The 12,877-nt window shown below is 32.7% G+C and overlaps 1 protein-coding gene across 1 annotated transcript; it reads left to right on the plus strand.

Annotated features, from left to right (window-relative positions):
* Positions 1–3,603: 3,603 nt before the first annotated feature.
* On the plus strand, positions 3,604–12,313 carry LOC115441680. The gene is made up of 2 exons (XM_030166556.2): positions 3,604–3,740; positions 11,679–12,313. Exons 1-2 carry the CDS (start codon positions 3,695–3,697, stop codon positions 11,981–11,983), a joined length of 351 nt encoding a protein of 116 aa, XP_030022416.1. The 5' UTR covers positions 3,604–3,694; the 3' UTR covers positions 11,984–12,313.
* The last annotated feature ends 564 nt before the right edge of the window (positions 12,314–12,877 follow it).

Here is a 12,877-nt window from a genome sequence, read left to right on the forward strand (position 1 = left end):
AGCAGAAAGTTGATAAGCACAGCTATCGATTATTAATAAGCAGAACTCTCGGGTCTAACAGATAACAAAAAAACACTTTAAATTATATTGCGCTTGCTTATATCTAAAGTAATATAATAAAGAGGTCAAAAGTTTACGTATCCGTGACTTTATTTATATAGTCTTTTTCGAAAATAGTTATTTTAGTGATTAAATTTTTTTTTAAGTATGGAAAACTTCATTTCGAAGAAAAAACCTTCGAATATTTTTTTGTTTTGAATACTTATTTAAGGATAACAAACATGCAGGTGGAGCTACAAAAACACGAGTCAAGCGATATGTAAATAAACAGAAAATATTTATGTTATATGAATATTTTTACAAATACCTCGGAAATTATTTTTAGCAAAGTACAACAAACTACAGGTTATTTTAAAATTCCTCCGAGTTATAAAGTATTTTTCGAACTCTACCCACCTTTTACCTCCAACTTTCAAAAATAAATTATCGTTCTGTAATCTTCTTTATATTATGCAAGTTTTTGCTCACAGCTTTACTCACGTGAAAGAGTTTGACCAGGATAAAAGCCTTGCTATATATTTTCCAGAGTTAAACAGTCTCTTAAATTATTTCCAGGGTCTCAAACTATCCCCATACCAAATTTCTTCGAAATCCGTTACGTACTTTTTGATTTATTCATAATGAGAGTTTGAATTTATTTTAACAATGGAAATTATTGTATATATGTTTCAAATTAGGCTCAATTCCTCTATCAACGAAACTAACTATTTTGTTTACATTTCTAGTGCTCAACCAATGTAGAGCCATTTTCTTCATTGAAAGGTCTGGATGACGCTTTTAATTGCAATTAAAAAACTGAAATATTTTAACGATGACTCACGTCAATAACAATTTCGAATTTATAATTATATGTTTTTGTATTATTATTTTAATATTTTGATGGGATACGATAAATATTATAATATCTAAATTGTTTACAATTGACGAATTTGAGTTATCTGTTACTTATTGTTTATTATTAACAAAATAGCTGATAGCGATAGAATTGAAATCACACAATTATGACCTGTTGTTTCACTATTTGAAAAACAATATAGCCTTTGTAAATACTGGGTATCATAAAAATCAACTTACTAAAATACAAAATGATCAAAAATTCAGAAAAGTAAAACCGGGATATTTGATGGAAATATTCATTGATGATTTTTGGCACAATATTAGTAAAAGTAAAGGCTATAATATGGTTTCATTTATTAAAGCAATGTCATAATGACGCGTATTATCCAACGTAATGCTAAAAAAGCAAATAGTATTTGTAAATAGTCACTTTAGAATTTAGATGTATAAAAAAACTAATGTCAATTATAGGTTAAAATGTTTTGGCATCATCTTCAAGATGTATGAAAAAAACTTAGTAGACTACTTAGAATATACTGTTATATATTCAATTTCGAAGTTTATTAACTTTTACAATTTATAAAGCAAACTTAATTGTAGTAATACATTTTATTTCTCTACTTGAAAGAAAAAATATTAAGCGAATACTTCCCGTGCTAAGCTCCTGCGGTATAATTAATCCTGTGTGGTAAGGCGAACTTCTGTCCAAATGAACCGTTTTCTTTGCAACCCCGTGTCCTTCATCACGCTGTAGTGTGAACTTTGCGGTGTTTGAATTTGAAGAACATTCGAGCCAGTGGCATTAGCAGGCAATATGAGATTTAATATAAACAACTTATAAACTTGTTTTAACGTTAAGAGTTGTTAAATAATTGCTTACATAGCTGTCAAAAACATCACCGGTTCCTAGTTTAAACCTTGTTAACAGGCAAGATGGCAGGTTTTGACTTACAGCTGATCGAATAAATTTGTGTTTTAACTAAGCATAGCTTTGCGAATTTTATAAGTAAGACTGAAAGTTTTAATGTGACGTGTGAAACACAGAATTGGTTTTCGAACTTGTAGCTAACCTTTGCAAGTCCACCGATAAGCCAGCGTCGTGCTCCTGTTGTCTGTAATTAAAAAAAAACAAATTTCAAAACACAATGTCAAACATTTTATCAATTCCAGATACAAAAAAAGACAGGGCGGCTAGGCTGCTGGCCTTGCACCGTTATCTAAGATGAGTAGCGGCATATTTGAGCTCGCAAACGACTCGGGAGCGTATTACCTCTTACGAACTAGGAGAGTCGATCGCAAATAACGGGACCCGGGAATGAAGAAGACTATCCCGTAATTTTATTTATTAACTAAAGAACTGTATGCGTATTAAATAGAATATAGTGATTTCTTATGTTTACGCGAATGTTAATGAAATGAAAATAGGACGGATTTTATCGCGGTTTTATTATAATTTTCTCTCGACGTTTCGAAGACATTACAGTCTTCATGGTTTTCAGATGACCAACACCTCAGTCTCCCCCGCGACCATCAAAGCTGCAAAGCCTTCGAAAAGTCGCGGGGAAACCATAATATAAAAAACCGTGATAAAATGAAAACAAAAACTTTTATTTCAAAATATGTAGAATATAAATGACCCACAAAGCAAATGGAAATAAAACACAATTATTAATGCAATTGTATATTATGTATGATTCTCCCAGATAGCTTCGCATGTGCATTTTTTTTTATTGGTCTAGCGCTTTAGTTATCTAGTGGCATTGTATATAAGCTTGAGATAGAAAGATACTGCGTTTGATTGCCGGGTTCAACATTTTGTGTGGGATTTTTCAAGCCGAATTACCTAAAATTTTACCCATAGAACATAGGACATAGTAGTGATTATAAAAACGAGTCCAAATCATTTCAGCGACATGCTTAATAAGGTTTATTCCACCAAACCCACACTAAAGCGGACATGAATTGATACCTAGACTAGGATAAGAGGTATATCGTACATCGTTTCAAAAATAGAATTCTTCCCAATATTCCTTTAGTAGTTCTACCGTTTAAATTTGTTGAGGTATGTTTTTAATAGATATTATTTTTTAATTATCATTATTATCTTCAACGCGTTATTCCATGGGTTATCTTGAGTTGGAATTCCAAGACGACGCGCCGATCAACAAAACTGACCCGAAAGGTTTGTTATCGTCTTAAAAACAGATGTAAACAGAAAGTTCACAATTTTAACGAAACCTATGACCTCGCTGGGTATGGAAAATCCAAACCTTTGCAGTTCTTGGTTGCTTTTTAAATTACAAAGATAAACATTATAATATATTATATTGGTATTGTTGGCCTTTTAAATTGAATCGCATTTTCATACATGTAAAAGATTCCAAGGGATATTTTACACCTATGCAAAATACTATTTTCCATATTAATTTTGAAATAAATACAACCCTACTTTAACGTGTCAATTTTCTACTTATTGGCTCTATAATGTTTATTTTATATTTATATATTTATACTTTCTTCGTGAAATGGACACAATTCAGGCATTCTTAACCATTTATCCTGGCTAAGCGTATGCTCTGTATATACACAAAGGTGCATAAATAAAATTTGATGGCATATATAACAAAATCCCTATTCATAGATAAGAGTTGGGATTGAAGAAAGTGACAGTGTGTGCAAGTCCTAAGTCCTAACGCTTTTAATCCGGTTATGAGCGCAGGCGCACATCACTTGCTGGTCCGCACTCACTCACGCCGCCCGCGTCCGCGCTGCTCAGTTAATATAAATTAAGTTCGAAATGTACAAGTCCATAATTTTGTTTTGTGTTGTCTGTGTGGTCATTGGTAAGTTACTTAATATTAACCGGTAATTTAAAAATATTAAATTTTGTACGGGAATCGTGATCAAAAAAACAAAAATATTACTTAAGTTAATAGCAAAAAGTTCAGATTGAAATGCTAATACAAATGTTTTGTCTGACAGTTTAATTGGTGCGTATGATATACTGATAATTTAAGTCACGTCTAACTTCTAAGCTCGCAGGAGTCGTGACGCGACCATCCTTTCCGCGATCGTGTGCCGACGCTTTGGATATTTTTTCATGAAACAAAGCGCCAATTAAAGGCTATTCAAATTCTTTGTACATATTTTTATAAATGCTTGATTAGGTGCATTCATACTGCCAACAGCTATGATCAGTTGCGAAACAAAATCTATATTGTGTGAATAAAAAAAGCTGCATTTGCACTCAAGGTAAAATGTTAAATTGACAATGATAGTGACAAATGTTACTATTAAAGTTATTGTTAAGATCAGAAAAAATAAATAATAATATTAATTAAAAACCCGTTGGATAGTTTATGCGTCGTAAATGCAAATCCAAATTAATAGCTTAGACCGCGTATAGCTTAGAGGATATTGACCGAAAAATGGTCACCTAACGGTTTTTACTTGCATTCGATAATTCTCAATGTCAATATTTTAAGTAATTACCATCCGTTCGCAAACCTCAAAAGATAAAAAATTATCGTAGTATGCAACTGGTGGTTAAACCGATACAAGATAGTCAAAACAACTGCATTTTTTCTTTGCAAGTGCGATATAAACACATTTCAAATATTTTATTTATAACATAAAGCCTTATAAATAAGTACTTTATATTAATGCCTGTCATTTTTTACTGTTCAATCTTCGTGTCTATTCATTATGAGTCATTATAGCATCACGTTAAAAACTTAAACGGATACCAAATTATAAAAAAATATGATATCATCTTTACCACGAAAGGTCTAAAACAGACACGACTACATACCGCATTCTTGAAATGAAACGCATTGTCGAGGTATGCATCAGGATACAGGTAACTTTGAGCCTGAAATACGTATGATATCCAATTCCATGCAAGTTAGGCGTTAAAGATACGTATAATGATACGTAATGGCCGCTGGAACGAGTTCACATCAATAGGGCCTTAGGACGTACGTTAAATGGAATTTTATAATAATGCAAAAACAAACAAGATCGAGCGGCTCCGAGTAGGTTGTTACACGCGACTGGGCAGGACAACGACTCCCCTGCCCATTTTTAAAGAGGATTTCAAACCCAATACTTTGTACAATTAAAATTTAACGTTTCAAATTACTTTTAATAATTTTATTAATAAGAAATACGAGTTTATTGCAAATAAATTAAAACAAATTATTAAGTATTCAAGATAACACAATAAGGGGTTAATTTTGTTTAAATACGAAATGTTATTGAAAAGATAGCGTTGATTTCCCGCTATAACCAATTTACTTTTTTTACGCGCAAAGATGCAATTTACGGATAAAATACACTACAAGTTGTCTGGCCTTATACAGATAAGAAAAGTTGTGCAGTTTGACACATCATTGACCTACTTTCATGATCACACTGCGAGATTGATCTCTAAGTAAGAAATTAATTAGTTTACTGCGTTTCTAGTCGGAAAATTTAAACTAACGGCTTTACTGTCAAGTAGACGCGTCTAATTCCATCCATAAGGTTAAGTTAACTACAAAACATTTGTTTTTAAAAATTCAACTTTAGGAACCTTGCTATATCAGGACAATGAAATTATTAAGTTCTGGCAAAATTAGAGAGGCATATATTCGCCAATAATAATTGTGATGACCACTACCGCAGTCTCTTGTATTCGAGGTGGGTACCTAATTGACAAATCTGCTCAATATTTCTATTATTTATCAGGCATTTTATTTTTCCTTCTTTGGATTTGGAACAGAAGTATTGGCCAAAGATACAATTAACAACATGAAACGCAATAAAATATAATTATCCGGAAATAAACAAATCTCTACGCAACAGTTATTAGTCCCAATTTTTACGAGTTTACTAGATTTTAATAATACCCGTTTCATAAATACTTTTTGTATATTTCATAAACACAATTTTAATTTTCATAGCATTCTATATAATATACGTTTTTAAATGTAGTTATGATATAAAATTAAATTCTAGAGAATTTATACAAACCGTAGTCAGTATGCATAAATATGCACATTAAATCTAGATGACTTATTTACCTACCACACACTTTACATAACCAAATAGACAATGTGAGCAAATATTCTTGCCACCACAACTTTATAGTTATAACGGGACTGAACATTAATATGTGAATATCATTTAAATAAATACCAGTAATTTTACATTAATAACCGCATGGAAAAAGCCCTGGTTTCTGTTGCAAAATATTTTAATATGTACATACTTTCCTTTTTATGTTATAACATTTAAAAAAAACAGTCGATAGTTTAAATAAAACTATTTTTCGGATTTTATCGGTTATTTATATGAAAATTTCTCCCGACGTTTGAATGGATGTCGGGAGAAAATTATAATATAAAAAACCGCGATAAAATAGTTTTATTTCAGTGTCTAACTTTCGCTTAAACATAAGAAATCAGTCGATAATATATTTTTCTAAATGTCCTTTCAGTATTGAAATAATATTTCAAAGATATGCGGTGGTTTCTCAGAACGCACGCTTCTTAAACTCTGTCTGCCAGGTTCATTACGGTGGATGTTAGCCGGTTTTTCGCTATATCTGAAGTTTTATAATGTAGAACTGGATTTTAACATTACCTATATACATATAAAACCGCTAACAAGTTTTAACAAAACTAAAATCTCTCTTTTCTTCTCTACTGACTCACAAAGAGTTGTTAGTGCGACATCTCACCGTGTATACTAAGATAATGAGACCTATTTAGAATAAGACAAATAATAATACGAAGTGCACAAATAGTTTATCATGCGTGTTCGAGTTCAGCGAGAAAACTGCGCCACGATACCTAAGTTCAAACCGTATCGGCGGGATACGCATTAGCCAAGTTATTTTAGTCTATTTACAGATAAGTGTTATTAAATTGCGATTCATGTTTGAAATGTAAACATATTATATTAACAATAACATCGTATTTTTCTGTCACGTTTACCTACAAAAGTATCAGGAAAATATGAATTTACTTGTGATATCAATCACGAATTTTGCTGTCAAGTAAATAATCGAAGTTAGTATTTGTGTACTTCAACGTTCTTAAATTGCCTGTTCTCAGTAGTTAATACAAATTGGTCGAAGCTGATTCCGACTTTAGACCAGTTTTAAGAATCAACATTCACACACATCCGCAGTCGGTAAATATTTTTTATTTGGTCGTCAATTTGGAACATGAGTTAAAAAATTAAAACCACTGTTCCCAGTGATAATGTGAGCTTGATTATATACTCTACGCCTATCGAATTTGAGACTAAAATCAATTTTATCAGAAAAAGCAATTTGGGTGAAGTGTGCACGAGAAATGAAACAGGTACAGTTAGCGTTTTGACGAGCAAAAACTCAACCTTGGGCCGTCTCTGACCGTTAGACGAAAGCCACCTATCCGGCACACGCTCACATCTCGACGGCCCGACGCAAACCAGTACAGTCGCAATTACCCACGAAATATTCAGGTATGAAAGACAAAAGTCCCAAAAATCATGTCAAAAGAGTTTCACGTACTGCTAGGTCATGTACCGGTTTGTCCTATGTTGATCATTAAAAGAACACGTTTTATGCCTTGAGTAAATTGCTGGTTTAAAGAAATAACATCAATGGTCAATGCAGGTCAATAAATAGCCGGCATATTTTCGTCAATAGTCGTCGGACGCTAGCGAGCTCTTATGATCACCTCGGCATTTAATATAGGCTGCATTGTATCTAAAAATAAATATTTCACCATAGTGCTATTAAAAATATTTATTTATTATTTGTACATATTTATAACACTATAACAGTTACAGTATCAAAACTATGTTATATAGACAAGCTTGCTGTATAGATTATGTTTATCAATCTATTTGCAACTCATACCGGTAATCGATTGTATAAAATATAATTTCCTCTAGAGCCGGCTGGTTTCCGCGATGATCTTACCACCTTCGACCTTTTGCACATTCCTAACGACTATCATTATAAGTCTAGTTGAGCATTGGAAAGCATTCCATAACTTCTCTCGTGGTTATGTATCAATATATTTACTGACAATGAGGAAAACAATAATATAAATTGATGATTTGGTCCAAATAAATCGGAAACTAAATTGATCTGGGACCTATGAATAGCCGGCTACAATAAGTTGTAAGTGAAAACTCTAAGAAGTTAGTTTTTAACAATGAAAGAGCAAAATAATATCGATTAAAACATTTATAACTTGTCCAAAAAATCTCTTAAATCATAATAAAATGAAAAGAGAAGAATTTTCAATACAGCTACAAAAACGAAAACGTTTAATAAAATGCATATTTTAGTACGTAACATAGAACATTAAATCGACCTATAAGATCCAAGATATATTCGTATAACGCTAAAATCTTAACTAAATGCATATTACCATTTAACAGAGACGCTATCAAAACCAAAAAGTACATACTTTAGAAACGGGACAGGAAATGCAATCCCGGACAAAATTAACATGTTAGTGTAAATGTGCCGTTTGCCACAAACATGCTTGTTTGTGTTCATTATTGTGCGACTTTACTGTTCATGTTTTAGCGCTACGTAACAATTGTTTTTGTTAGGCTAACCCATAACAAACTTTATGGCGTTTATATTCTTGGAAAACAAAATGCAACTGTAAAGATAAACATTACGTAGCTGTGGAAGAATTCGTTTTCGTATATTCATATTTATTTAGATTTACACAGGGACATTTTGACATTGCGTTACTTAATAAAATCACATTATTATTTTCTTGTAAATAACACGTGACTTTACTATAAGTTATTCGTAGCGTAGACGTAAAATAAAAAAGTTTCGAACAAAATAAATATGAATAAAAAAATATTACAATTTTACACGCCCTTTTGCCACGAATACTACTTTAAGGGAATTATTCGCAGCGGCAAAATCATACTTTCAGTCAGAACCAACTCGCCCACACGCCATATTCGATTTAAACTACAAAATAATCACAAAATCAGAAAACTAAAACCAGGATTTTTGGTGAAAATATTCGTTATTAATAAATGATTTTAGGCACAATGTCAGCAAAGGTGAAGAGTAAGAGAGAGTATGTGGTTGCATTTAGTAACGCAATGTCAAAATGACCCTGTACATATAAGTCGTATGTGTCACCTCCTTATTCTTATGATCATGAAAATATTTTTACGGTACATTATGAACTACACTGTGTACTTCTAGGACAGCAGTCTATCCCTTTAATAAATCAGACTTCAGTTATCTTATTCTTTTTCCCGTCAAAGTTAATACTTTATTTCTGCAAACACTAAGAATGAAAATTTTATTGATGCGCATAATCATTCATTTAAATCTATGAGAAATAATAATTATAAAATCTAAGATAAAAATCGTTACTCACGATTTACTTATTGATTGTTTGATTATGCAATTCTTACGTAGACTTACTAGTCAGAACATACACAAGGTGAATCGAAGATACCTAAGATATACCTATGAATTATGATACCTATATGTTGATTATGTTTTACATACAAAATTCTTAGGTAAGAGCGTATATATTTGCACTTTTCTCTATCTTGTAGAACCTCACTTTAGACGTCTACAGCATGAATGGGCCAGATTTATTGCGATACTACGATGTACTATCGCGGTCAATCTGGCATAATATTTCTAAGTTTGCTGTAGCGTCTTGTATAATGTGTGAAATTTGCATAGGAAGAACTTCCTTCTTTTCCCGATACCTATACGTTTCCTTTCCTTTTCGTCTAGCAATGTAACCATAAATCTAATATAGTGGGAATTCATGATGGGCACCGTTTAACATCAGATAAACTTGCTGGTGTGACTTGGTTGTGTTGTGTAGCATGGATTTTTGCCGTCAGAAGCATTAATTCATTCATCATTATTTAATTCTTAAAAATTAAATTATTTATTTTTGTAATTTTATGTGACATCTTATATAATAACTGCGGTGCGCGCCGTCCTTCTTTTATAGTAATATTATTTGGTTCTGTTTATAAATCTCTATATTCCATAACCCTCAGTTAGGTTATCAATATACAAAATATGAAGATATATCGATTTTAATCCATACCAATTACAATAGTTCCAAAAAAAATACTTGAAGATAATAGGGCAAAATGATTCCTTAAAAATACCTTGTAAATAGTAGTTAAATGTAAATATTGTATATAGACTTTCACCTTTTATCTCAGTGCTGAGTTGGTTGAACGACCTCTCTAACAAGGAAAACGACTTGAACAAGCGGCCTGTCCGCCTATTATCTAGGCATTAGCACAGAATGCATCTCGTGCATACTAGATATAGGTCTCCCCTCCTCAGTCTCAATCAATTCAAATGACGTGCTTGTGATCCCTATATCAAATAGTGCCCCTAGTACTTATGGGTTGATAAAGAGCTAGCTCTTTGCGTTTATAAAATAATCGAGCGGTAAAAATATATTTAGACAGGTTCACGCTTTTTTATTTCTACAGGGGTGGGCAGAGTCGCAACTGCGCTCATATCGACGGGTGCAAAGTGAAAAAAGTTAACTACAATTTTGAGATTTTTAGATGTCATATGAAATAATGAAGGGGCAATGAAAATTTCAACAATTTAGTTTAAAATAAACAAAATGGGAGCATTTTTTCTTATTATACGCTCTCCTGAAAACTAGCTGTTTTGTATTTAACTCTTTTTACTTTGCACCCGTCGATATAGTCCAGCGTATTTTACGTCCCATAGTGTTATAAGGCGAGCCTAGCGCTATTTCCGGCATAAATCAATAAACACATAGGTCTTGCGTGTCAAGCCTAGAGCCTATCTTAGAACCTTTAATTCCACAGCCATGATCCGCCGTGATCGATCCAAACAATTAATAAGGGTTCCATTGTATGATATCGCAACATGAACGTTCGCATTCGAGATTCATTTTAACTGAACAATAGTCACTATAATGTCCAGTATATCAAATTCATAGTAAACCTTGTCTTACTGTATCGTCGTTGCAGAGATGCATCGAGAAGACAGTTGACCAACGGTACTATTTTATTGCAAGATATAGCCTATCGCCATACCAGGAACACAAACTGAGGTTCATATCTTTAAGAGGTTTATTATTATCAAGTGAATATTATAAAATACTCATTTTAACTTATAATGAATAACTCTTGAAATTAAATTTATAAATAGATAAAAATAATCTCTACTTTCAAAAGTTTTAGAACTCTATATTTACTTTTAATATCCTATAAAATGAATATTTCTCGTAACCATTGAGTGTGCTCACGCGCAACAATTTTACCTATTTTTTTGTGAATCTAATTTTAAAAAAGATATCGTAGCGGTCGGATGCTCGTATTATGTAGGCAGACTGAATGCACGCAGCATCCTAGTAATCGACTTACGTGACTACTCTACTTGCAAATATAAGTGAATTTCAACAACTTTCACTCACATTTGTATGTTAATCTAAACAATTGGTGCTTCATTAATTAAATGATTGTGAATATGAATTAATTTGTATATTGGTGTATCTATCGAGTTATTGAAACTGAAAAAGGCCGTTTCCAATTAAAATTCATTCAATTAAGGTTAATCTCAACAGGAGTATCAATAAAGCAAATTAAAATTTTTTTTTTTTTTCATACTCATGCTCAGACCAAAATATATCGAGACCATTTAGTATAACTGGACTACTGATTGCAATAGCAACAAGTCAAGCAAAATTGCACCAAAACGTCAAACAAGATTATTTTCTTACTGCTCTTATTATTTCCAGAGGCCCGACCAAAATGGCAGTTCCTACCACCCATGCAAGGTTACGTACCAGTGTACATCAGAAACGGAGACACACCACTTGAAGAGATCAATCCAGACCTTGCAGAAGCCTTCCACGCGCTACCAGCAGGTCGCAGCGCTGGCAAAGAGCTGGAGGCATCGCAAGAAATCCCAGAACAAGCTGACCAACCGCAACCAGAAACGCCCGAGGACATAGCAGTTCCTAACCACCCTTACGAGAAGAAGATTTTAGAAAAGAAGAAGAAAGCGTCCGCCGAAATCCCGAAACCGATTGAACGTAGATAGATGCGTATTAATTTAAGGTTATTTTAAGTTTAGATGTTTCGATGTTTATAGAAAATTTTATGCGTATTATATTAAAATTGTATTAGTACAATGAAAATGTTGCTAATAGTTCCCATTGTTGAATCCGGAGAACTATTGTTTCTGTAGGTAGATACCATAGAGTGATATGGAATTACTATCATAAATATAACTAAGTAATTTCCTACTGGAGCTTGCCATTTATTTATTAAATACTACAGCTATTTATTTTGCTCAATATTGTAATGTACGACAAACCTTGCCATGTATTTAACATACTGAATATTAATAAATTAACATACTTTATTATGATTCTGAGTATTATTCATACGAAAGCTAAGCTCATGAAATAATACGCGTGTATGTCAGAATACTCTGTGTCTAACGCAATAATAGCAAAACTGTCCACTATAGTGCAAAGGCGCATATACGTAGTGGAAGTCTATGGTGTTTTTCTAGAAACATACTGTCAGTTGATGATATAGAATTCTATGTAATTTCAAAAGCATAATAAAAATATTTTTTTTAACAACACAAGCAGTAAAGTCAGATTTTTCTATGATGTGGAATTTATTTCATGTCGTATTTTTTCTTATTTTGCTATTTATAATAATAATATCAGCCCTGTATTATATACTTGCCCACTGCTGAGCACGGGCCTCCTCTACTACTGAGAGGGATTAGGCCTTAGTCCACCACGGTAGCCTAGTGCGGGTTGGTAGACTTCACACACCTTCGAAATTCCTATAGAGAACTTCTCAGATGTGCAGGTTTCCTCACGATGTTTTCCTTCACCGTTAAAGCGAACGATAAATTCACAAAGAATACACACATGATTTTTTAGAAAAGTCAGAGGTGTGTGCCCTTGGGATTTGA

This window comes from Manduca sexta, chromosome 25 (assembly GCF_014839805.1).
Source record: "Manduca sexta isolate Smith_Timp_Sample1 chromosome 25, JHU_Msex_v1.0, whole genome shotgun sequence".
NCBI lineage: Eukaryota > Metazoa > Arthropoda > Insecta > Lepidoptera > Sphingidae > Manduca > Manduca sexta.